Source organism: Boleophthalmus pectinirostris, unplaced genomic scaffold, assembly GCF_026225935.1.
Source record: "Boleophthalmus pectinirostris isolate CB_2022bp ecotype Guang Dong unplaced genomic scaffold, ASM2622593v1 HiC_scaffold_3, whole genome shotgun sequence".
In the NCBI taxonomy this organism is placed as follows: domain Eukaryota; kingdom Metazoa; phylum Chordata; class Actinopteri; order Gobiiformes; family Gobiidae; genus Boleophthalmus; species Boleophthalmus pectinirostris.
In genome coordinates, this window is record NW_026571299.1 from 31241478 (window position 1) to 31269358 (window position 27881).

General features: G+C 37.4%; 2 protein-coding genes across 2 annotated transcripts in view; one reads left to right on the plus strand and one right to left on the minus strand.

Annotated features, from left to right (window-relative positions):
* The first annotated feature begins 531 nt into the window (after positions 1-531).
* On the plus strand, positions 532-7711 carry terf2ip (telomeric repeat binding factor 2, interacting protein). The gene is made up of 9 exons (XM_020933900.2): positions 532-619; positions 1178-1413; positions 1896-2044; positions 2388-2590; positions 2944-3060; positions 3441-3876; positions 3959-4059; positions 4267-4734; positions 7397-7711. Exons 2-9 carry the CDS (start codon positions 1193-1195, stop codon positions 7616-7618), a joined length of 1917 nt encoding a protein of 638 aa, XP_020789559.2. The 5' UTR covers positions 532-619; positions 1178-1192; the 3' UTR covers positions 7619-7711.
* Positions 7712-7871: 160 nt separating this feature from the next.
* iffo2b (intermediate filament family orphan 2b) overlaps positions 7872-27881 on the minus strand; it is a 42193-nt gene continuing 22183 nt past the window's right edge. The window contains exons 2-8 of the mRNA XM_055160563.1: positions 20481-20541; positions 17784-17879; positions 15462-15632; positions 13689-13843; positions 12718-12883; positions 12170-12268; positions 7872-11743 (exon numbers count right to left, since the gene is read on the minus strand). Coding sequence (XP_055016538.1) covers positions 11513-11743; positions 12170-12268; positions 12718-12883; positions 13689-13843; positions 15462-15632; positions 17784-17879; positions 20481-20541 — 979 coding nt within the window. The 3' untranslated portion in view covers positions 7872-11512. The remainder of the gene's footprint in view (positions 11744-12169; positions 12269-12717; positions 12884-13688; positions 13844-15461; positions 15633-17783; positions 17880-20480; positions 20542-27881) is intronic.

Below are 27881 nucleotides of genomic sequence, written 5' to 3' on the forward strand. Positions count from 1 at the left end.
CAGGGATCTCCAATCTGTGGCTTGGGAGCAACTAGCTCTCTGACCCTTTCCATGTAGCTTGCCAGGGGATTTCTGAATTATGTGTATTGTTCTTAATAACTAAATCTAAATCTTATTTATCATTGTAAATGTATAATTTTGATTTCTAACTTCTGCAGTAATAAATAATGGATAAAGGTTTATGTTTTATAGGCATTTAACTGTACTCCATCTAAGGCTTGCCATGACTCTTATAGTTTCTCAGTTTTGTTTTGTAAAGGAGCTCATCAGAGGAAAAGGCTGGAGACATGACTGAAGAACTCTGGGCAAGATGCACTGCCTATTTATAAGAAAGCATACATGGTATTATATATTTATATGATTGTGCATTTTGTATTATTATTTCACTGAATAAAAAGACTGACATAAATGTAATACAATAATATGGATTTTTCATACACGATTTTACCACTTTTGGGGTGAGTAAAAACACCTGCGCCTGCTCTTACCGCTAAGAACCATGTCGCTGTTGAGCACTCTCCACATGCGTCCAGCCATTACATCACGAAGAAGAAAGATACCAGAAGCAGCGTTTGTTTTGCTTTTGGCGGTCGTGCGAAGTGTTGTTGCATCAAATAAGGTTATATCTACGTTTTTATTTCTTTACATAATCAATATTGGAATTACAACACGAAACACTGCAGCTTTAGTGTAGGTGACGTTGGCCCAGAATAATGACATATCATTATTATTATAATTTTTTAAACCAACTTCACACAAAAAGTTAGCCTACATGTTTGAGATCTCCTCTTGAACAAGCCACAGACTGTTAGCATGACAAGTAACAAGTAGGTTTTGAACAGTGCTACATATCCTACTACTGACAACACTAGATTGAATGGCTTTTTCTTAAATTCCTAACGTTTGGTGCCATTGAACTAAGCAGGCACAAAACTTTATTGTAAAATCCTACAAAAACTACATAAACTCTCATATTTATGTCATATTATTTTGCAAGCTTTATTGAATTTGTATTTAAGTCACTTTCATTTCTATGGAATATCCCTACAAAATGTCCAAAAGAATTGTACCATGTATTAACTGTAATTTTGGCTGTGGACGTGGGTGGGCTGAAACTAGAACTAACTAAGCCCATTAATAGCTGGATTTCTCAATCTTCTCATGTATATCTTTGTAGGATACATGAAACACCATGTCATCCAAAAGTAATGCTGTGACACAGCCCAAGACCCTGTTTGTGAGTGAAGAGGGGGAACCACTGAGCTTCTATTTGCGCCCAGGCCCCATGAAACAAGAGCTGCTGCCACTCATCAAAGCCGGAGGAGGTCTGCTCTGTAATTTCCAAAAACCAGGCACCATCATGCTCAGAGACCCAGAGGACGGGGCGTCTATTCCAGAACGTATTGCTCACTGGTGGGTACTGTCTCTTTGAGATTCAGTAACAAATGTTATAACTAACATCTTTTTATAATGTTATATGACTGCACAACAATTACCACATATGGTTGACCTTAGAAATAATAAACACGATTGGGGCAATTTTTGATTATAATACATTTTTGTGATGTGCTTATAACAGTGAGATACTAAAACCGTAAAGTATGATTATGATCTAACAAGGGTCAACGTTTGGGAATTATATTAATTATTTTAATATAACATAGAAATTCTAGCCTTTAGGATTCCACCAGTGCGTTAAAATGTGTGCAATAATAAATACAAATTATATAAATTTAATAAAAGAATGTTTTCATACCACATGTTGAGTCAAAGTATTATTTGCATATAATATAGATCAGTGTTATTGTTGGCTAATCAATTTTTACAAACATTTGGAGAAATATAAAGACAAAGCTGCTTAAGAAGAATAATGTGTATGTTTGTTTGCCTTTCAGGTATGTGTCAACGAAGTACATTCAGGATTGTATTGAGAAGAATAAAAGGCTGAATATGGAAGAGTACAGACTGAATCCAGAATCTACAAACTCAAGAAAAACAAAAAAAAAATCTAACAGCAAAGTCGGCTCTCCTGCCATTACAGGAGGTATGGTGACAACTTTTAATAGTTTTACATTAACTTAGATTCTGTATTAAATTGTAACAGTATGAATGGTAATTTGTTTTCATGTTATGGAATAATTTATTAATTAATGATTTCCAAACAGCTGAAAGTTATGAAGACCAAAATTCAAGATGATTTAAATAAAATGTAAAATGTAGCAAAACGAAAAATTCAGTTTGTCATTGTATTTATAAAGGAGCAATATGATTAAGCTAAATTACACATATGCAAGTTTAAGTTTAATTTCAAACCTTTCCGTCATTTTCACACCCAGCAGTTTCATGTTCTTGGCGTAATTTACATAATGTAATTTTGGTGTGAACAGGAAGATCTGCCTACACTGCAGAGGAAGATGATGCTATTCTGAGTTACGTGAGCAAACATGAGAGTGAAATTGGAGGTAACAAGCTGTGGCAGGAGATGGCCAAAAAAACACTTACCAGCCACAGTTGGCAATCCATGAAATATCGCTACAGAGTCCAGCTAGCGCCCAGACTGTCAGAGTTCAAACGGACAGACTCGGCAAAGGTGTGCTGACCTGTTTTTTATTTTGGACTATAATTAGAATATATTTATTGCCGCTGTAGAACAAAATGTATGATTTGTATGATATATCTGTATATCATAAAGTTATTTACAGCTAACGCAACATCCTTAGTACTTTCTTTTGAAAGTAGTTAGTTATTTTTTAACTAATAGAGTCTAAAATTAAAATGTATTATCTTTGTATACAAAAACTCAAATGTGATGCAAATGTAGTCCTAAAGTATTTTGTTTTATTAAGATTTGAGACTAGTAAATGCATCATTTAAAATGTATCTGTATTCACTTTTTTATACCAGTAAGTCTAAAATTACATTTTTTTGTGTTTTTGTTCTCAGAAAAACAAAACACAAAATGCAGATCAAATTGAACCTGAGAATAAAGCATCTCCTCAAAAAATCCAAGCTGAGGTCATGGATCTTGAGAACATTTCAGCAGAGATGGACCTAACACAGGTATCACTAAACACTAGATGTTTACTATACCAACAAGTAAATTGTGATAGTTGAGAAGTGATCATTTGAAATAATTGTGATGTCAATTATGATCCTAATAATGAATAATAATATCAATAATAATTTCAGTAATCGATCAACACTACACACAGTGCCCAAGTTATACAGTCCTCATGACTCATATGGTTTCAAACTTTAAATTAGTGTTCATATTAAAAAAGAGCCAATAAAACATTTTAAATAATAAACAAACAGCAGCGTAATCCAAACTAGTTTGTAAGATATTTCTTGCAGAATATGCTCATCTGGATAATAAATACATAGATTTTACTTTTTTTTTTTTTTTATTAGTAAAATAAATGCATTATTTATTTGTACAGATTTCCCAGTCCTCTGACTCTCAAGAGGAACAGGCAAATGTAGAACCAGCCAAATGCCATGACAGTGAGACACGTGATTCAATGGAGACTTCCAAATCTGAAACAGACGAGATCCCAGAATTACTGCTGCCTGACGGCACTACTACTGAAAAAGATGGTCCAATAGAAACTACTGCAAAAAACATCTTAAACTCAAATGACAAATTACCAAATTCAGTTAACTGTCCTGTAACAAGAGAGCAAGATGAGTTCGAAAATATCACATATCACATACAGCAATGTAAACAAAAATTACACTTACAAGTTTCTAGTCCCCAAAAAGATCAAAGAAAAGACCAATCACCACCCAAAAAGGTCCGGCGAGAAACTGAGCCCAATATAACAGAGCAAATGCAACAGGAAAGTGAAAGTGGACAATCCAAAGTAACCCACACAGGTATAATCTTAAATTTTAAATAAAAAATGTTTGTGCTTACGTGAAGTTCTTGAGCCTCATGTAATATATGGATTCTGTTTAGATGAAGGAAATTGCCCTGCACTTCAACCTTCAAAGAAGAAAGTGAAGAGGAAACTAGGCATTCTGGAGATGGCTACAAAAGAATTTGAAGATGATACTGAGGTAATATTGCTGTGGAAAAATTTATATTATATTGCAATAACAACTTGGCCACCGTTGTCTTAATTCCTTATTTTCCTGCCTCCTGTAACCTTTAGCAAAATATTGATTTAGTCTATTTTTATTTACTATACATTTGTCTAGGATACATACAGTTTACACATACAATAACTGAGTACAATAACTACAATCTCATCCTTTTTTCCTCAGTCTGATTCTGATCTTTCATATGAAACAGCAAGACCAAGCACATCCATAGAAGCAGTTATAGGTTCTTCAAACTCTGGAGATCCATCTACTTTAAATCAAGAAAAAGATCCAGGCAACACACGAGCTGAGCAAAATCCCCAACCCACCACAAATACTAATACTACTGCTTCTGTTGCTATTACTACTGCCACTCCTGCCACTAATAATGCCAGCACTGCTAATACGGCAGTACCACAGGTGACCACAAGGGGCCATCCTTCGGTAACTGAGCAGGTGTTATCAAAGGCCCATCTATTTATTTTTGAAAGTGAATCGCAGGAGTTGGAGGAGGACTCCCAGTCTCTTGTTGGCTCTCATTCGCCCTCTGCTGTTCAAACAAATGAACAGAAAAACGGCCCATCTCTGACGCAGGATCAACAGGAGGAAGACGTGCAGCTGCTCAGAGACTTCATGAAACACACCAATCAGGTAAGAGAGAAGTAACATGGGTGTAGTAGGTGTTGGTTTAAATGTAGACATTTGATATATAGACAGTCATTTTGAGGTGCGGTGATAATTGCAAGATGGATAATATGGGTTATTACTGTTTTGAAGATATGCAACATACAGTCCCTGACAAAAGTCTTGTCGCTTATCCATTTTGTAGAAACAAAATCTTATAATCTGACTTTAAATGAATCGATTGGTTTTAGAAATGTCTCATATGAAAGCTAAAACCCTCCCAAATTATGCTCAATATACTAAAATAAATTTGCTTCACTGAAGAAAGATTGATCATTTAATGAACACAGAAAGGTCAGATTTTGGCAAGACAAAAGTCTTGTGGCCTTGTCATATGATGCACCCAATCCTAGATTACAGCCTCACCTGTGATCAGTTACTGATCAATCAATTAGTGGGTGTGTATAAAAAGAACCCCAGCACACCAGACCTTCACATTAACTGCAACTTGACCTCTGACAACATGCCTAAGATCCACCCTGAGACCAAAGCGTTAATTATCAAGAGGCTGAAGACCAGATCCACTTCTGAGGTGGCTGACACCTTCAATGTGTCTCAGCGTCAAGTACAAAGAATAAGAAAAAGATCTGAAATGACTGGAGATGTTTTTGACAAGCCCAGGTCCGGCAGACCCCGCAAGACAACTGCTCGGGAGGACCGTTTGTTGATTCGAAAATCCAAGGCCAGCCCCTTTTCCACTGCAGCAGACTCCACCAGGCCTGGTCACCTCAAGTCCCTGTGTCAACCACAACAGTTTGTAGAATTCTGTCTCGAAATGGCCTCCATGGTCGAATCAGTGCACAGAAACCAGCACTAAACGAAAGGCAATTAATAAACCGTGTGGCATTTGCGAAGGCCCACTGCCTGCTAAAAGGATGGACACTGGAAAAGTGGCAGAAGGTGGATTTCTCAGATGAATCCTCGGTTGAATTACATCACAGCCACCGCAAATATTGCAGGAGACCTACTGGAGCCACATGGATCCAAGATTCACCCAGAAAACAGTTAAGTTTGGTGGTGGAAAAATCATGGTCTGGGGTTCCATCCAGTATGGGGGTGTGCGAGGCATTTGCAGGGTGGAAGGCAATATCAATAGCCTAAAATATCAACAAGTATTAGCTCCTCTTACATTCCCAACCATAAAAGGGTCAAATTTTGCAGCAGGATGGTGCTCCATTGCATACTTCTATCTCTACATCAAAGTTTCTCAAGGCGAAGAAGATCAAGGTGCTCCAGGACTGGCCAGCCCAGTCACCAGACATGAACATCATTGAAAATGTCTGGGGTAGAATGAAAGAGGAAGCATGGAAGGCAAAACCAAAGAATCTTGATGAACTCTGGGAGACATGTAAGACGCTTTCTTTGCTATTCCTGATGACTTCATCAACAAATTGTATGAATCATTGTCGACCGCGTGGATGTGTCCTTCAAGCTCATAGAAGTCATACAAGATATTAAATAAGGATCTCACAGCACCACTACTTCATTCACTGACGTTGCGCAACATATTTTTGTATTTGAAGTAAATTATTTGTTCAATTTTCTGTAGGCGACAAAACTTTTGTCTTGCCAAAATCTGACCTTTCTGTGTTCATTAAAAGATCAATCTTTCTTCAGCAAAGCAAATTTATTTTAGTATATTGAGCATAATTTGGGAGGGTTTTAGCTTTCATATGAGACATTTCTAAAACCAATCGATTAATTTAAAGTCAGGTTATAAGCTTTTGTTTCTACAAAATGGATAAGCGACAAGACTTTTGTCAGGGACTGTACAAGGTGCTCTATGTAACTTCTAAGGTGGAGGGTTTGCAACTTCCTTGCCTCCATGGAGATGTTATTTCTTTTCCAGGAATGCTCCACAGTAGGGCATTAAACATATCTCTCTTGCATTTGTTTCATTACATGTGTTTTATGGCTCAAAAATACATTAATGAATTCTTACCATGCGCAGGCTTGCTATTCCATAGATCTTACTATTAATCTGTCTCCGTTGTGATTATTTATTTCCATACTGTGGAATAATCAAGGCAATATCTCCATGGAGACAAGCAGGTGGCGGACCCTCTGCCAGAAAAGTTACACAATGCACCTTTAATATAATACAGATTATAAAAAAAATGCTGCCAAAATAACAAATTAGCTGATTAAAAATGAAAATAGAAATATTTGTTGTCAACTTTCAATTATGCATTTTACTGATGATTAGTTTTTGCAGATTTTCTGTGATGTGACTAGTTAAAACTCATCATCATTAATAATCATTAATCAGTTAAACTATTTGTTCATTATTTTGACCATTCAACTGATGCATTCTCATGTTTTCAGCATCATGTTCCTAATTCCAGATTTAAATCTTTCATTTGTGCATATGTACACTTAATCTAGAATCTAGGGCTGTAGGGCTGTTTGATTCCGGAAAAAAATATGTAATTGTAAAAGTGTCGCAATTGCGACTAGATTTGTTAAAAGTAGAATTATCTTCAGAATGCTCATTGTAAACAGGTTCTGAAGCATTAACATTTGAGAGAAGACTGAAATATGAACTGATAAACTAATACAATTTAATTTAATCTTTCATTTCTGTATATAGAAATCAAGTGACTAATTGTGTCTCACCTCAATTCTTCAGAACTTATTCAATGTGACCAAAGCCCTGCTGAAGGCCAGTGGAGACCTGTTTTTGGCCTATAAGATCCTCCAGAACCCGTCCTCTTTCTCTGGACCGATCTGGACTTGCACTGATGACCAGCGTTTGCATTCCACGGACCAGGAAGTACGACAGGAACTGCTGACCAAATATGGTGAAGAGGGTGTGGCCAAAAGACTCCTGTTTTTAGAGATGGAAGGCTAAAGAATTATTTTTTAAATTGTGCACAAGATATAGTAAACCGGGTTATGACCTTGATTTACCATTGACTGAATTAAAAGGATTCTGTTCAAAGTGCTCAGTGTGAAGAACTCCAATAATGTTTGAGAAAAGAAATATGAACAGTTTAACTAATTCAGTTCTCACATGAGACTTCCTTGTAGAGGTCCAAACTACAGGGACAACAAATAAAAAAAGTTGTAATTTTTAATAAAAAATACAGTTGGGAGACTTTTTTTTTTTAACCAATCTACCTTTTATTTGTTTTACCCCAGTAACAATTCAGAACAGCCATAATCCCAGACCCACATGAATACATTATATCAAGAGATTAAACAAAATACTCTCTTAAACTTATTATAATCCTTAAAAATTAATTTTTAAAACAAACAATAAAGCAGTGAATATTAGAAGAAGCACTGATGATTGCAAACAAATATAATAAAAATCCCAAAGCTACACTCATAAAAACATTTGTATAAAACCATTTAGTAAGAAATATGGACATTCCACAAATTGAACTTGTTTTACATCATTTAAGTCCACTGATCCTTTTTAGGTTACAAGCAAAAGTTTCATTCAAAATTTTACAGTTTAATTAAAAAGATCCCCACCGCGAGCAACAGTCATCAAAGTATAGCAAGACTTTTTTGCCCTCTAGTTTACAATACACAGATATATCAAATCCACAGTCATACAATCGGTATATGATAGACACTGAGCAGGCATAACATTATGACCAGCTTAAATGAATGGAAAATAAATTATTATTTGATGGGTTACAAGATGGGGAAATTAGAAAGGCTAATTATTTGCATTCTAAGTTTATTTATTTTTTTAGCACACCTCTCCTGAAATGTTTTGTGAATGAAATATGCACTACAAATCAAATTACCTTGCTACCGTGCTAAAATGTGATGAATAGACAACTCGGCTATTCATGAGTTTCAGGCAAATTGTTCCTTCTTGATTTTAAAGACTTTGTTAGGACCTTTACCCATTCAAAAGATATCATTTTTGGATTAGAACTGCTTTATTGCTATAGTAATGGATGGAGGACCATTGTCACAGCGAATTCTTTACCTGAATCCCATGCAACACATTACCAAAGCTGCAGTTTTTAAAGGGTTTGTTGTGTTCCATGGGTATTAAAAATTAAGGAAAGGTACAGTTGTCCTTTTTTATTCTCCCTATCAAATCAGTCATCTTCATTTGACCCATTCTGATCTACATATGGGAGGGAAATTAAGCTTGCCTGTGTGGTCTAGCTTGTCGCACTGGTCATCATGTTATGACTGAATAGTGTCATAGGCATTTTATATACTGATAGCATTAATACTATCACAGGCCATTCACCTTTGTCAAATACGCACTTTGGCTTCAATTGGCTTGAGATGAGATGGAACTCTGAAGATCTAGGTTCAGATGTAATCAAACTAAAACCTAAAAACACACTGTAGCCTGTCTCCATGGAGATGTTATTGCTCCGCCTGGAATTTTCTGAAGTATGGCATTAAACTCCATGGAGACAAGCAGATGACACTACCAGGGCAAATGTCAGACACCTGAAGGATCCAATCAAAGACAGAATCCATAATTTACAAAGTACATTTTCGCAGTTTTAAACAAGATGGATACCTTGAATGCCATAGGGTGGAATATTCCAGGCAAAACAATAACATCTCTATGGAAACAAGATCCTCAACCAGAAAAGTTACATGCAACTTTAAAACTATAAAGTTGAGTAGCAATAACATGGCTCTTCGTCTCTGATTAGGCTGGTTTAACATCAACAAAGATATGAATGCTACTTACTGAGTAAATACATTTTCTCAGGTCACTTTCGCTCACTGCTAGCACATAGTTAATCAAATATACTCAAACTGTCATATAGTTTAATGCTTGGGCTGCTAGCATATAAAACTGCCCGATGTTAAGACATAATACACAAAATAAAATTATATTTTTTTTTCTTTTTGCCTAAAACACATGATTACAGAAGACATGATAAAAAATATAACTTTTGTTTAGCAGCTGTTACAAAAGCAGGTTTAGAAAGATTAGAAAAAGCCCCATATATCCACACATGCTACAGTAAGGCCTGTCATTTACAGTCTGCAATTTTACATTTCAATGTATCAGAAAAAAGCACTTGAACTTTGACCTTCTAATTACCACCAACTTTACATTTTCATTGAAACAACTGTAAGTGCTATATCCATGCTTCAGTCTTCAATCATTCAAGCCAATTGGGAAAAGAGGCCCCTGGTGTCTACAGCTCATGTCCTATATACATTCAGACACGTACTGTTGTATTTGTATATGTACTGTTGAAATTGTAGTATCCTGTGGTTGGATTTAAAATATTTTTAACATGGTTTGGCTTTTGTGATAAACATTTCTGATTGGTTCATATTGAATGTGCACTATGTAGTTTTTCTGTGGGAGGGTCTGCCAACTGCTTGTCTCCATGGAGATATTATTGATTTGCCTGGAATGTTCCCTAGTATGGCATTAAATCTCCAATTATCATCCATCACTGGATCTATCAGGCCAAGATACTGGTGAGATCTCTGGAGAGATGAGACAGCTCATAATACGATTGTATGTTTTTCAACATCAGACCTAGATGGATATGTTTAATGCCATACTGTGGGAGATTCTAGACAAAGCAACAACATCTCCAAACATCTCCATGGAGACAAGTAGGTGACAGACCTTCTACTGGAAAAGTTACATTGTGCATCTTTTAAAAAAAGAGAGAAACTGAAAAAATGATACCCAATGCTGTTCTTGTTTTAGAAACACAGTTTGTGGTTTCTGCAATAAGGCAATAATGACATGCATGATCCGTACTAAGGATTCTAAATGCACAAAAACATATAAAAACCTGCTTTAAAGGCTACTTAAAAGAAATGAGGAGGGAACAGGCCAGTCCAAAAATAAGGCTGGCAAAAACTTGCATAGAACTTTAATAGTGCATCAAACAGCTGTGCTCTTATTCTCTGATCTGGCAACCCTATATCTATCTTATGGTTTAGTTATGCAGTCTCTTAATGCTGTGTAAAGGATGTCATATCAAAATGAACTGAGATGTCATTGGCTATTCTTCTGTCAGTGTTTGCAGCGTTGTATTTGACAGTAATACACAGAGACAAAAGACAGCAAGTTTGATTGACCTGATGGCAAATATTTTAATATGGCTGCTGTAGTATAAAGCTTACCTGCTTAGTTTTACCTGGTTCATAGAAACCCTGTAATTGCATTGGATGTGAGTGTGTCCTGTGATAAAGTCATGAAATAATGGGAATTATTGCAAAGCAGATGGAAAGTAGTTGAATAGGTAGTTTCACCCATACTTTACCATGGTCTGCCACCTGCTTAACTGTATGAATGATCATGTTTTGTCTAGAATTTTCCACAGTATAGCATTAAACTTTATGCTTATCTCCATGGAGGCAAGCAGGTGATGAAACCAAGTGAAGTTACAAGTGAAATCTGTGGAGAGATGAGTCCCCTTACAGTAAGAATGCATTATGATTGATATATTTTAATGCCATATCGTAGAGTATTTCCAGCAAAACATCTCTATGGAGTGTGGCAAACCAAGTGCACTTTTAAATAAGCGAAATGCAGTTTTAAAAAATGAAATCTGTCCTGGTTAGCAGATCCTTGAATAAAAGAGCACAGCTTGGAGTTTACAGTGTATGCACTTGACAGAAGAGGACCCACAACCCTTTTAACAACAGGAAAAGCACCAGATCTCTGTCTATGCACCCGATTGGACTTTTAAGACCAAAGATACGGTCCCAAAGTCCACACAGGTCTACCCCAGGTGTACAGGCAGACCAGACCCCCTCTCTCCCCCTCTGCCTCCCCTCAGCTCACAGCTCCAGGCTCAGGGTCCTTGTCTGAGATTTCGTCCTGTATGTCGTCTGTGTTTCCTGAGTCAGAGCTGGCCACGGAGCTGAAGGAGGGTGAGCTGCGCCCCCCTTTGATCATTCGGCGGCAGGTCTCCATCTGAACGTCCAGGCCGCGCTTCATGGAGCACATCTCCATGTACTCGTGCAGGTGACGGTTCATGTCACTCTTCGCTGTCGCCAGCTCCATCTGAGGGACACAGGGTTTGGACAAAGATTTAGAATCAAGGCTACCAGGTGAGTCACAATAATAAATCAGCTAAATTGGGCATTTTTTTGTAATTTTGCAATTACATAAAGCCATATTTGGAGCTTAGTCAAGTGGTTATGGCCATCTTATATATCAAGTGATAAATTATTAATACTCAGTATTACTATACATACAATACTAATACCTGAACTTGCCAGGATTAAGCCTGGTTAGTACTTGGATGGCTGACTGCTGGAAATACTAGGTAGTGTAGTGCCTACTGTTGTTGTGTCCCACACATTTAGCTTTAAATAGCACAACAAGTGGTCTTAAGTAGCATTAGGATCATTGCTAGAAAATGAATGAGTAAATGTATTTAATAAACCACAGCCCTCTTGATAAGAGTACTTCCCCCTATGCAGTCACCTCTATCTGTCCGATGGTCTGCTGGTACTCTTGCTCTCGCGTCTTAAACAGAGACTCAGTTTCATCGATGAGGCTTCCCAGGCTGCCATCCTGAGAGTCCTAAGGATCACATACACAGAGATCTCTATATGTACTCTTCATCGGGGCGGTTGTACATGAATAAATATATCCGCTTAACAATTTTGAACCAGTAATACCTTGGTCCTGGTTTAATTGTAATCTGTACAGCTCATTTCTCTCCATAGGTTTTAGACTCGGACCGAAAAATTTGCATTGTTGTCACAATTCAAAACATATTTTTAATAAAGAAAAGTTGTCAAAATGGAGCCTCCAAACAAGAAGATGAGACCTATGAAAATCACACATTTTTATTTTATTGAAATGTTTGAACTAAATAGTTTACACATTGTGAATTATTTTTCAATTACTTTCAGCCATTCATAGGTCCATAATGGACAGAATTGTTATTTTTATTTTATTTTTTTTTATAATTGATTCACTTGGTGATTCATATGGTGTCAATAAGTGGGGCAGCCTCAAAAACTCACGGGGTCAGGGGCATCTCCATTGGGTTCACTGGGGGCGGGGCACGTTGTCATGGTGATGGCGGAGGGTACATTGTAATTGGTGAAATCCTCCCAGAGCAGCAGTGTTTCCTCGTTCTCCTCCCAGGTCAGGCTGTCGCAATCATCGTCAATGTCAAACGTCTCCCTCCTGGCAACAAACGAGTTATCATCTGAGCAATGGCTGCATGGGAGACAAGGAGAGAAGGGACCAAGGACACAAGGGACCAAGGGATCAAGGACACAAGGACAGAGAAGGCAAGGAACCAAGGAGATGAGGGAAGAAGGCGATATGGAGAGAAGGGACGAAGAGAGAGGAAAAAGAAGTAGAGGTCACAGCCACAAGACTCAACAATTATGACAAACAACAGACAAACACAAGGCAAGCACATGAAGCCTAATAAACTGGCATAGGCTTGTAATTTTACAATACTTTGAAAAAGCTAATGTAATTCACCTATTTAGTGAAATGTTAAATTTGGTTGTTGTGGTTTAGAAAATATCTGCAATTATTAGTTGACTTGTTTTTAAATGCTTTAGACATAAAGACACTTTATACAGGGAGTTTAGTTAATACAATTAAATTTGTGGTACTGTATTAGTGTTAGTACTACCTAGTATTAAAGTAACAATGTAAAATAAAATTAGTGTTTAACAAACTTAACACTTGTGAACTTATTTATGATTTTTCATATGTTTTTATATATATACTTTACTTAAGTAGCTTGTAATAATATAAATACTTATTCTACTACCATTAGTTTGCTATTATAAAGAAATACATAATGGGGTATAATATATTAAGAGCATGCAACACTTCACATAAACACCAGAGGGAGACACAGCACTTCCTAAATGAAAACCACAACAACACCATCACTGCAGGCACCAGGAGACAAGGGCAGTGTAATGTAAAAGGTGGTAAATACAGAGCACACACAGGCAGCGTCACTTACAACTGATTGAGCATTCGTTTCATTTCATCCGTGATGTTGAGAGACCCGGGCATCTCCTCATCCGTCGGGCTCGGTTCTGCGTCCATCTCTGAGCTCTCCTCATCGGACACAGCCTTTCGCTCTTTCTTTCTGCAGCAGGCCGAAGCCATGGCCCCCTGAAAATACACAATAAACCAACATGTCACAAACCCAAGATGGCCGACTGTATGTTATGTGGGCTTAAAATATGGAGTGTCGAAAGGAGGTGATGATGCTGTATTTGATGTGCTCGCAAATTCAATAACTCATAGGATTATGGGACGCAATTATTGATAATAAAATAGAGAACGCAGACAGGCTTGGGTTAAGTTAGTGCTGATTAAGCTTTGTGATAATTACAGATTTTGTCCCATAATAGTGCTTTATTTTTGATTATTATTTTTGAGGCATAATCCTGGTTTAGACTCAGTTTAGTCAGTATGTTAGTTCTGTAATAAAGTTCAACCAACCCAATGCACTGTAAGCTAATAACTGGTACTTCTGGACTATATGAATTTAAATAAGACTGGATAAGATAAGTAGGCTACCAACACATACAATGTAGATTATTATGACATGTGAAAAAATAGGCTACCCAATAAAAATGAAATGACCACACTAAACATTTATATAAGCATTCCCTACAGCTTCCAGTGGGATGAACCTGAGCCAGTCCCATCGGCACAATATGATAACCTTGAAGGCAGTGACCACATCAGCATTTAATTTCCCTTCACTGTATGAGTGATCAGACTGCAAACGCGACAAGAGGCTTAATATACTGTCACTATATTCACACAGAGTCAAGTCACGACATCTAACTGGATTTGTGTAAGGTCTGATTTTACATGCTAAAGGGAAAAAGCCTCCACAGTAAAAAAAAAATAAAAATATATGTATGTGTATATATCTATATCTATATATGTGTATGTGTATGTGTGTATATATATATATATATATATACACATACATACATACATACATACATACATACATAGTACATAATACATAATACAGAGCTTATCCAGACACATTAAGTTTATTTGGTCCATTATTCATTCTCCCCTTGATTACTTTCAATACAGGCATGAAATTTGAGTGGATTACTTGCAGACTGTCTATCATAGCAACCATATTTGACCAAAGCAATGCAGGTTCATGTGGGTTCCCAGAATAACACAAATAAGCACTCATCTAATTACTGCTAAACTGCTCCAGACCATTGCGGAATACAGAAAAATCTGGCAACTGATTCGTATTTGGTATTAACTCTGCATCATAGTACTACATACTTAGTACTTTTGTAGCCACAGCTGTCCTGGGGTAGACAGAACCAAGACTGCCAAACAATCACTGCATTCATACAGGCAAGATGGGTGATGTGTTTTGCCTAAGGACATAACAGCTTTATGCATCGGACAACTTTCTGGTGTGCTTTAACCACTAACCACTAGTCAAACCCCAGCACTCAAAATATGTAGAGTCTAATCCTAATATACTCACTAGTTAGTCTTTGCTAATATGCTAGATTAAAGAACTGAAAGCCTGCAAATACAATATAAAGAACTACTTTATCCCATACATGCACTAAATCCCTACAGTACACTTTACTGACTCAACCTCCTTCATTTTTCCTCACTTCAGAATGGCCCAAGGCAACATAACAAACCCAAGTATATTCCCCTTGGATGCAGTGTTTCTTGCTGTTGCTCGCACACGTCAGAGCTGTCAGCGCTCCTGTGGACATATACCCACCCTCTCGGGCAGTGATCGGGCCGGGCTGACGTTGAACATTTTGGACATGTCCTCTGAGTTTCGCTGCTGGGCGACATCACATAGTTTGGCCGTGATGTCGATCCTCCGGCAGATGTCCATGTCTACGTGCCTCGCCTTCTCCTGAATCTTTGTATCCAGGTCAGACATTTGCTGCAACGGGAAGCGAAAAAAACTGTTAGAGCAATTGCACTGTGGAGCTATGCTGAGGGTACTCATTGTCATCTCAGATAATAACTCTGTTATTATCTTGGCCTGTGTCATCAGAGGTATAATACTCCCTACAGCGGAAGCATAGCAGATTTCACAGTGTCTGGAGGGTTTATGTCTCTGAGTCCTATAAACTTCTCCTATTCTACAATAAACACTGGATGACAAGACTAAACCAATCCCACCCATATGTTTTTTTAATTGACGTCATTTAGGGGCCTTATTGAATTATACATGGACCACATTTATAAATTAAGAAAAGACATCCTAAGAACAGTGCATTTTTCATTTACTCCACACTCTGTGGTGGTAAGATAATACTGTTATTACAGCTGTCCTGGGGCAAAGTAACAGAAGCAAGACTGCCAATGTGTATCTCTGCCCTCTCTAGCCATGACCAACACACACACACACACACACCACATTCATACATAGGTAATGTGGGTGAAGTGTCTTACCTAAGGACACAACAACAGTTTCCAGCTTCCCTGATCTAAAGGAGATTGAGCATGGACAAGCAGGTATGGCCAACATCAAAAAGACTAATGAAAATGGCATCTCCTGGGCTTTCTTTTCTAGTCTACATTACACTATTCTCACTTACTTTGGACTAATGGTTTACTAATAATAGTCTAGTAGTAACTACATGTTACTACATTTCATCTAACAGAGACTGGCTTATACAGTGGCCCTTAAGGGAAGTCACAACAACAACACTGAATCATCAAAATTACTATATAGGATAGTATAGTTACGTATACATGAAGTTGCATCTACCCAAATTTAAATACAGATGTCCTTTTATAATTAAATTCATTGTTGTGACTTTTCATTATTGGCCACCATGTTTTTTGTACCATAACAGACTTACTTTCCACTGTGCACATGTGACATATTGAGGAGGATGGATGAAGCACAGAAAAATAAGACAACAAAAAGTGTGGATCAAACTGAAATGACACGTATTGCTGAGTTAGCACAAGCGATAACTGGTCCACTGCAGAATAATGGGCAGTGTATCAGTAAGAGGCAGGCCTGACACTAGACAACATAAAACAATACTAAATACTGGGAAAGCAGAAGAGGAAGTGAGGCTAGTGACGACTGTATTAATGGATCAGTCTAATCTTTAAAACACTAATAAGGAAGATGAACTGTACATAATGCCATCATAAAAAACAAGATAAGAAGTTAATTTGCACTTAAGTTAAGGGTTTTTGGTTTGCATACATATTTAAAGGTGTTCTGTGTAACTCTGATGAGAACTCCACCTGCTTGTCTCCAGTGAAATGTTTTGAATTTGTTGGATTTTAACTTCTTGCAACATTTTCACATCTTCATGGAGAAAAGCAGGTGGCAGGCTCGACAACAGTTACATTGTGCAACTTTAATATTCTCAACATTATATTTCCTGCATATAAATGATAATTAAAGAATAAGTATAAATAACTGAGTTACAAGCGTATTTGTTACAGTATTTCATGACCTGTACCATATGTTTGTGGATGGCTAAACTGGTCCACTGGAGATTAATGGACTGTGTATCAGAGAGGAGCAGGCCTGACACTAGACAATACAAAACAATACTGAACAATACTGAGAGAGCAGAGGAGGAAGTAGTCCCAATGATAAACAGCTGATGGAGGTCTTTTCAATTGAGGTCTGTGTCAGACACACACACCGATAAGAAATAAAGTCTGTGTATATAGCCTATTGTCAGTAAAGGTTTATGTCATGCAAACACAAAGCAATGATTGTGTAAATTTCTCATTTAAGTGGTGAACTAAACTAAACACATTGCTATCATATGTCAGTAACTACCAGTGTCAGAAGTCAACATAGCATTCTGATGTGTTCCAAGTGTATAAACCTGGCATTTATTTATACAGGTAGTACATAGACAGGAATTGTGTCTAGTCTACATTGCATGACATCAGTATTTGAGTCTGTTCAGTATTAGTATATCTGAACTTTATAATGTTACTATAAATGCATAGTACCTTATTTGTCAAGCAAACATGTAGGCTTATGTTTTATCAAAACACAGGCCAACATCAGACATGTACCATATGTATGTGACTGTAAGATACTTACATCACTCATCAAACTTTTGAACACCACAATTTCAGCTTTGAGTCTCTCCACCTTTTCATTCAGCTCTCCCTGCACCTCCTGTGACTCCTGAGCGCTCTGCGAGAGAAAACACAGCAATAAAAACATTTAAACATGTACAAGATAGGGAAATGTATTCAAACATGCTATTTGTGTTGATAAAATGCTATAAACCATTTGGATAGATTAGAGAAGAGTGACTGAACTTATGATCAAACAAGGCCTACAAGTTAACACTTGTATAGCACTTTACAAGATATTCAAAGGCACTTTACATGAAGGTTGATAAAAGGATAATTAGTAATTATAATGGGATCAGTTTCACTCAATATTTTAGCTTTTTATTTTCATAACGTAATAACTGCATTGCGACCATTTATGCAGTTATTACATATTCTCTCTCCAACGTATTATTGTTTAAATGATATACTTTTCATCTGTTTTTAGTACAAACTTGCCTATTGTGAGAGTTCATATGGGGACCATCTGGTTGTTTCTTTCTCTGTTGTCTAAATTTACTGTGTGTGAACAAAAGCCCACCTCACAAACACAAGGGCATCTGCTGCACTGGTCTGAAAGGTTTACTGCCCCAAGGAGGAAACCTACTGTGTTGTCAAATTCTTTAAATGTCAATTCAACTTAATGACCAAAAATGTCAAAACAATGAGAGGCCACACATTTCATACAGGGAATTAATAATATTCCCTATTAATAGAATTAATAGGGAATATTATGTCATATGTAAATACTTAAGTTGTATCTATAACAAATGTATGTTCTAATTGAATATGGAGGGTACAAAAGAACCTTATAACTCTTAGTTAGCTGACAACAATTGTGCTTGTGTATTTAAAACAATACCACCTCATTTTAGTAAAAAAAATAAATAAAAAATCACAATAGTTAATATTTATTGAAAAAAGACATTAAAAGGTGCAATATGTAATATTTCTGGTAAAGGGGTTGTCATCTGATTGTCTGTAAGGAGATGATTGCTTTGTTATTGCTGTTCCAAAGGATGGCATGTTTTTTCCTGTTGTTTATTCCTAAGATATACCATCTCCATAGAGACAAGCAGGTGACGGACCCTCTAACTGGAAAAGTTACATAGCAAGCAGTTTAAAAAAAGTTACAATGTCACGTGAAAATGTTTACACTTTTACTATACATATCGGCTTTGCACATAAGCTAGTGTTGTGGTGAAGTCTCTATCTTGTCCCAGCACACCGCTAATGTCTCTCTAATACAGTTGTTCTAATCTGATACATCTTTTGGGCTGAGGCTAGTTCCTGGTGCAGCTCTGTTAAATCTGTATTGAATAAAACATCACAAGCCTGAGTTTCTGCTGCAGAGGCACTTTCTTGAACCCACCTGCCTTCTTTGTGTGTGTGGACACTGGCAACTACAATGTATATTCACCTGACAGGGCTGATTAGGCTGTTTATTTGACTGTATAGATAGATATGCTGTACTTTATTGTATACGTGTGGTCCATACTAAACACAAAATATGTATTTTTCTGATGTGGACATTCCTGCATTTCCAAACCTGGGCCAGTTGCTGAAAAGTTCAGGTTTCAAATGGCCTTTTTGGATGGATCCACTGCCACAGAATTGTCATCAAATCTTGTTCCTAAATCCACACTCAAATTGCAAATGGATTATGTTGTTTATCAGATTCTGTTTATAATATTTTTCTTTTGCTGTTTTCCTGTTTAATATCAAAGGAATGCTATAGGTCCGAAAGAGCTGGAGGATGTGTCTGGGGTGAAGGAAGTCTGGGAGTCCCTGCTTAGACTGCTGCCCCCCACGACCCCGTGGAAGGAAATGGATGGATGCTATAGGTTAAAGCTGCTATGTGAAACTTTTCTGATGGAGTTTGCATGGAGTTGTTATTGCTTTGCCTGAAATGTTTACCGCATGGTATTAAGCTTATCTAAATGCTCAGAAATGGTTGGCATTCTTACAATGAGGGGTATCACCTCTCCCCAGATCTGACCTATAACTTGGCATGGTGGCGCCACATGTTTACCTCCATGGAGATACACAAGTTTAATGACTGTGGAACATTCCAGGCAAAGCAATAACACTACTATATGTATAGAAAAGCAAGTGCAGTAGCATCAACCAGAAATGTTGCACAGTGCAGTGCATACGTTGTATAAATTCTTGGTCAACAGAAGACAGATTAGTCGACTAAGAAGGGAGTCTGTAAAAGCTCTCAAAACAATTATGTATGAGAGAGGGAGATAATTTATTGATCCTGAGGGAAATTCAAGTTTTTACGTTTTTATGTATTTCTATGTGTCCAAGCCTGATCTTTTTACATAAATACCAAACAATTCTTCAGCTTACTCACCCACTAACTTTCTGCTGTCCCATATAAATCCTAATAATCTAAACAAAAGGATTGATCAAAAGTCAATTAATACAAATTTTGGTTGACCCAGACACAGACCGATTAATCAACTAAATAACTAAAGGCATACAGCCTTACAGCCTTAGTATGTATTATTATTTTGGTAATTTGATTTAGTTTGAAATCCACCATAAACACAAGCAGGTCACTGTGCTAGGAAACATGACTTTTTTGTGTCAATAATGCATCTTTCAACAGTACTTGGCATCACATGAGTCACTTGTCCTGTCATGAGATATATTTCTGGTCTGTGCCTCCAACCTGCTGCAGTGTCTCCACCGTGGACTCCAGCTGCTGTCTGCGCATGGCCTCTTCCTCCCACCTGAAACACACAGCAAAGGTCTGGTCAGGTCCGGAGGTCCCAGTCCCACCGGGGGGCACTAGACCTGCTCATAATGGGGCCAGTGTGCTGCTAACACTCCCATATCTGATTACAGCGTGCCCTTGACAGTGGAGAGCAGACCCACGCCCCAGTCTCCGTCTGTCTCCTATCCTTTGTGCTCGACCTCCTTTGAAACCAAACTGAGGTAATAAATTAAACAATAGGCCCCCATTCAATACTGTGTTTGTTTAGAATAGTTTTTGAACTTATTGACACGCTATGGAAAGTGAGTTTGCATACCAGGGTTAGATAAGTCATTTAGACTGCACAAAATAACATAATGACATATTTTTGTTACACGTAAGATGACTATGATTATGATTATGATGCATACAATTACACAAGAGTTTACAAGAAAAAAAGAAAAGAAAAACGTGTTTATATGAGCTCTCTAACAGTCAATGTGCTATCAAGTAATGGCAAAAATATAGTGGCCTTACCTGGAATAATACTATTGATACTTTGCAGCTGATGTTATCAATATTTCCTGGGGGTATGATGTTCACTGTGAACATGCTCTCTCTGATGCTTTATTCGACTTTAACCTGTGGTTTATTTTACCACAATCTGACCGTAAAGAACTGATTTAGCTGGAACTACAACAGGTGATCTGATTTGTGCTGTTAAACAAGTCTCCCGTATGTAACATCACAGTCACAAGCAAGCTAGAATTTGTTTTTCAGTTAGAGACTCCCACGTTTTTATTGAAAATCAAACAGCTAAACAGAACCATGAACTCTCATTTTGATCCCAGCCTCCGGAAAATGTGTTGTTTACTTAGATTTTGATTTATCTTGAGTTTTCAGACAACCTTAAACTTTTTTTTTTGACTGCATATGCTATGTATACATTGTTTCTCCATGGTAACTGCTGGTCATTCCAACATAAAAACACATGTGGAACACCCCCCCGTGATGTGACTGCAAAATATCAACAATTCTGAGGTAAATGTTTTTTTCATCGAGTCACAAACCATTAAACATATGACACAGGATTCTAAAATAGGCCTAATTAATACTACTCATTTAGAGAATGGAGATTGTATTGCTCAATATGGTAGACTACAATGTTTTATATCACTCACTTTTATCACGTACATATTCATAATACAAATCTTTCTATTTTAACTTTTTATTAAGAACATTTTTGAAACTTTTGAGCAACCAACAATTCAGCCTAAACGCTTTGGACATATTTGCACCAGTGAATGTCTCTCGAAAGTTGTTTTCAAGTAAACATTTGGTCTTTGAACGCAACATGATCAGTCAGTGCCTCGGAGCTATGATTAGAAACACGTGCAACGAGAGCTGCTACTATTCAAGCATTTCTTTTGATTTACTGTCACATGAAACTCTGATATGAACAACTATATTACAACTCTGTCAAATGTTACTGTATAGAATTGTGATCCAGTGCTTTCCTGATAGAGAGTCTCTCACTTGTCTATTGCTTTGTCTGGAATTTTCCACAGTAAAGCATTAAACGTATCTATCTCCATGAAGACAAGCAGGCGCCGCCACCAGGCCAAGATACAGATCAGATCTATGTTACCTCTTACAAAAATTGTGACCTAGACTCTACAAAAAAGGTGATAAATTTTTTTAACCTAAGCCCGCCTCTTTATCTATTAGAGACCTCACAGCTGTTTTGTGAACAAAGCAAAGCTGATCTCAACCTGCATCACTATTCCCAAAAGGGAGCAGGCCACACTCCAGTCTGTCTGAGGTAAGGCCCCTGCATGTGCCTCTCAGCTGCTGCAGGACAGGGGGCGTTGTGGTGTGGGAAGGGGAGGGGGGTGAGTCAATCTAGATTTGTTTATCCTGTTGCTGGCTCTGCATTCCTTCATGTATAAAATTAACTAAAAACAAAACAAAAACAGCTGAACACTACTATTGAAAACTGTGAGGTTTAGCTTCATCTTAGCATTCACCGCAGCCTCAGCTATAGCCACATAGATCACTGGACATTCACTCTCGCAAACAAAATGCGCTTTCTTCTCCTCTGGGTGCCCTGAATGTATACTGTCTAATTACAGAGGAGTATCCCTGTGTGGGACGGTGCCAGTTCTCGCTCAGATTGAACCCTTGTTTTAAAAATGCTGGCAGAGCTCCTCCAGTGTCTGCTGCACCAAATTCTCCTGAGGTCAAATGAGTTTAATACTGCAATCACGACAACGTGCGCTGCCATTATCTGTTCCGTGTAATATAGTCTGTCAAGAAAGCGAGTGTTAATGATATAATCAAGGGTATCTACTGATTTTCACTGAACAACTATGTGAAAACAATTGGCTGTGTTAGTAATACTAGAATGGCCAAACTGTCATTTTAAAAGTTTATATACAGTCAGTAGGGATGTAACAATAACCAAAATATCGTGATATAAAGTTCTCACAATAATATCGTGGGCCATCACAATATATCGAATTACAAGTCTATTTAAGAGTTATGGTGAAGCAAAAGCTAAAAAAAACAGAGGGGACTACATAGACCATGATCCTTTGCTCCATTTCAGTGTAGACTACATGAAGAAATAACAGTTCTAAGCACTTTTAAGTCTTAGTTTTTTGGTTTAAGTCTTGTCAAGACATTTTAAGAGGAAAAAGTAGCATATTAACAGTTTTGTTAGCCTTCTCAAAATATTGCATTGTGAGATGTATATCGTGAAAATATTGTACAGAGATTTGGATATTGTTACATCCCTAATCGAGAGCCTCCCCGCCATATCATGAGCTTTCCCATGATATCACAATAAATATCGTACCGTGACGATATTGCATCTTGAAACTTGGATATCATTACACCCCTAATAGTCAGTGTGAAGCAAATGTTGTATGAAAAGGGGAAAGATTACCATCACTCTCTCATATGGACGTCATTTGTAGGACTTGACCATTCCATAGGTAGACTGATCGACAGATAGATTATGATTTAGTTATTATTCCTCACTTGAAACACAATAAATAACAGACAAAATCATGTATTGATCTCATGGGTAAACTATAGAATGTATATATAAATGGACATAGCTTACCCACTGGCTGCTGCGCTTCTGGCTCCATCAACTGTTTCCAATTGACTTTACATTGAGAAATTGTCACCCCTCTCTCTGTAACTGCTGCTGTGAGCCTCATCATTTTGGTCTTAAAATGTTTGTATTACCCTGCTCGAGGTAATACAGATGTTTTTATTTCGCTATTTGATAGTAAATAAATCCCTGTTCCTACTATGGTACTTGGCTCCAAATTCGCTCTTATAAGCTCTAGCCTTGTAAGCTTCATTTGATTGGAGCTGAACACTATGGGTGACGTCATACTCCCTTAATCCACTTCTTTATACAGTCTGTGGTGTAAACTGTATTTTTGTTATTTCTTTGTCCAAATGAATACCAATAACGCAACATCTGATCACAAAATTACAAGTCTGTCCTAAAGAGCCTACTGCTTAATGACAGACTGTCTAACTTTGAATTCAGCCAGAACCATGTGAACTTTACTATGCCAACTGTGTAACATCACAGTAAAATTGCAGCTTTTTTATTACACTGTGCACCTTCCATTTTAAATATTTGGTCACAACAAACTCCTGTCTCATAGCAAATGTTGAGTGTGAGGTGTCAGCGTCCTTCAGCCTCAGTCATCACAGCTGGGGTCTCCTTACAAGGGCAAGAGCAGCAGGAGCATGTGGATACTCAAAGCTGTTTATGGACGCGTGCATCCAATCACACCAGCTGCAACTAAACAACATCAGGAAACTATGAGACAGTCAAGGTTTTATGTGTATTCTGTGTGTACAATTACTATCAATGTTCAAAATGTGATAAAGGTAGTACAGTAGTTTGAGTAAAATCAGAATTAGACAACATAGGAATGTGTTTAGTTATATGATCTGAACAATTAACAGCAAGTCATCTAATATAATAACAGAAATCAAGTCCAGTACCAAATGCAGAAATCTGTATTTTCTGTAATAAATATTTCAAAATGTAAAGAAGTACTTAGAAGTCAAGCCGTGACATTTTCTGACCTTTCTGTGAAATTTATAATGAGCAAATACTGAGATTCAGCTTGAGGTGGAAAGCTATCGTTTTGTGGAAAAGGTTAGTTCATAGACAAGCTGCTGACAGTTTGGCACACATTTGGTATGCAGAAGGCAATTAATTATCTGTAATAAATATTGAAAGAAAGTATTTATTTTTATGCAGAAGCTGGAAAATTCATATATCCTTAGACCCAGAGTCAATAAAGTCAGGATGAAAGTGAGTGTGCAGGATCACCCATGCAGCGCTCTCATGATCAAAATATTTCAAGGGCATTCTGACATGTAATTAAAATGTCAGTCAGACCCATTCTAACATTTCAGGTCATGACAATTCACAGTTATGGTCACTGAACTTTCACACCTCTTGATTATGTTTTCCAACGTGATCCCTGTACTACTGAAATTTCACTTCCGAAGTATCCGGTCTCTCTCATTGTATTATCAGCCCTGTCCCATATTGTTACGCTGATGAGGTCATGCATCATATCAAACACTCTTCCTCGAATTTTTGTCCAATGCACAAAAACATTCCTGCGCATGAGCCAATGGACACTCCCTCCTGTGGTGAGCCTCTTCAGTCTCTTCTCATGCAACTGACTCCCATCAGTCTGCAGTGGGAAATATTAAAGCTTTTTTTATTGTGGCAAATGACGCACTGCAACAGATGCATTTTACAGATGCATTGTTTAACTTTTCTGGAGGAGGGTCCATCACGTGATTGTTTCTATGGATATGTCATTGCTCTGGCTTTAATGTTCCACAGTATGACATTAAACAGCTCTAACTTACAAGGTGGTTTTATAGCTCAAAAATACCTCGAAAAACAGGCATTCTGACTGTGAGTGGGGTTTGACCGGTCACTTGCTCTGGGTTAATCTCCACAAAGATAGAAAGGTTCCATTCCAGACAAAACAATAACATTTCCATGGAGAAAAGTATGTGACGGGCCCTCCACCAAAAAAGTTACACAGTGCACCAAACTATGAAAGGTGAAGTATTTAAATCTATCTAACTAGTTCCTATAGCTCTCACAATCCCTTTGGGACATCCCACCCACACATATGCATTGATTTTCTGGACACTAGAGCATGCTTTCAAACTGCTTTTTCAGATAGAAAAGTGACCATTAATGCAGAGCCAATCAGCTCTCATCACAAATGATCATATAGTGACTCCAACCCAATCCACTTTATTTCTATAACACATTTCTGTTTCCAAAGTACTGTACAAAATCTACAATTTAATACAATAAAGACAAATGTAAAAAAAATAAAAATAAAACCATAAAATAGATCCATAAGAATAAATAAATAAATCAATTAAAAATAAAAGGTAAACAGAGGATCACACAACTCATGCGGTGTTAAAACTCAGAGAATAAAAGTCTTGCTTGGCTGTTCCTTACAAGTTTTCAATATATACAATGTTTAATGATTACATGAAGATTGCTTGATTGATTGTCGTTACAAAGCATTAAGGGGGTTGGGTAACTCCGCTTTAACATAATCTTATAATACTTCTCTCATATAACAGCAGAGTCATGGTTAAAAAAAAAAAGATTTGAATGAAACTTTACCTAAAAGTGCTACTTCACGTTCCTTATTCATTAGAATCATTACCTCATCAATCTCACTTGACAGCGGTAATGTATAATACTGTGTCCAAGTAATTTCCCCAGTGAATCAATTAAGGCTGTCTAAGTCTAAGAAGTAAATAAGTACGATGCGTCTATAGCCACAACTGTCCTGGAGCTGACCATCATTCTAAGTCAATGGTCAAAGGGAATCAAACCACAAGATTTAAGTTTACCATATATTTTGGTAATTATGGAATGAATATGTATGAGCTATATCACAGGTAGTTAATTGCTTGGTTGATAATTGAATAATAATTAATCTTAGCTTGGTTGTTTGTGATTAACAGTTATGTGGCATTTACTTGCAACACCCAAAACTCCAGGAACATTGGGTCAAGTTTAGTTTGACCCAAATAGGACAACGAAAACTTTCTCCACCTCATAGCTACATACTAACTAGTAACTCCTAAATTATCACACAGACTCTAAAGCTGTTTATTTAGGTTAAAGGTTACAGGGTTGTGCTTTAGGTAAACTTGACATAGACAGACATTTGAAGGTATTTGGAATATTGGGCATATGTTGTAATCAAGAGGTGGGTGCATTCCAGTGCTGGTTTTATTGACTCCCACTGACAGGCTTCAACCAAATTCAATTAATGTTATCTTGAAGGAATCAAAATAATAAAATACCACAGACAAACATGTTGTAAAAGATATTGATGTTATCGGATGTTTTGAGAGTTCTCTTTGAGTCCCTGTATTCAAATTGTGGTTGCAGTGCTCGTGGTCTAGTACTGCCAGTAGTAATGTTAAGGTTAAACTTTATTGTACTCTGCATTTGACCCATCCTTCAGTGCCTATGCCCATCTCCAGATCTTGAGTTAAGTTTGCGCATGTTTTTGAGTTGATGAGGGAAACGGATTGCCCAGATGATACCCACATCAGACACAGACAAGCATGCAAACTCTGCATTGGGAGTCGAACCCGGAACCTTCTTGCTTGGAGGTAAGAGTGCTAGACCCTCAACCAACTGTGTGACATGAAAGCAGCTACCTTCTTAACTTTTGCAATAACTGTAAGAACTTGTATTTGTCCTGAACATCTTGAGCACTTGTTCCACCCTGGATGTCTAAGTCTCTGCACATCTCTATCTGAAGATTGTGTAACAAAGCAGTAAATACTCCATATTTGTGAGTGAAGGGAAAGCTAGGTGTGGTCTGAATCATTCCTCTAACCCACTGTGTCTCATACAAATCCATGTGAGGAGGACTACACCCGTTTGAAGAATATCAGAAGAAAAATGCTGTTAGCTCTATAATTTACATCTGTCTGTCCACAATGGCAGAGCGAGTGGGCTACTCCCTGGACAGGTCCCAACAGGGCTGACGTTTAAAAAAGCATAGAAAACCCACTGTACCATTTGTTTTCCGTACCACACCTTATTTCACTGAGTTGGTTACATCAAAGTTCAGACATCTGAATTGTCCCATTATGCGAGGCGTTTTCCATTGCTTATAGGCCCAAAGATTACAATCTTAAATGTCATTCTGTTTTACGGGGTTGGAATTTGTCTAATCAGTGCTGAGCACCTGGATAATGTGATTCATTGTCTGACAGTTGTTTCATTGCATTTGCTGGCAATTGTGAACAACCAAAAAAACTATC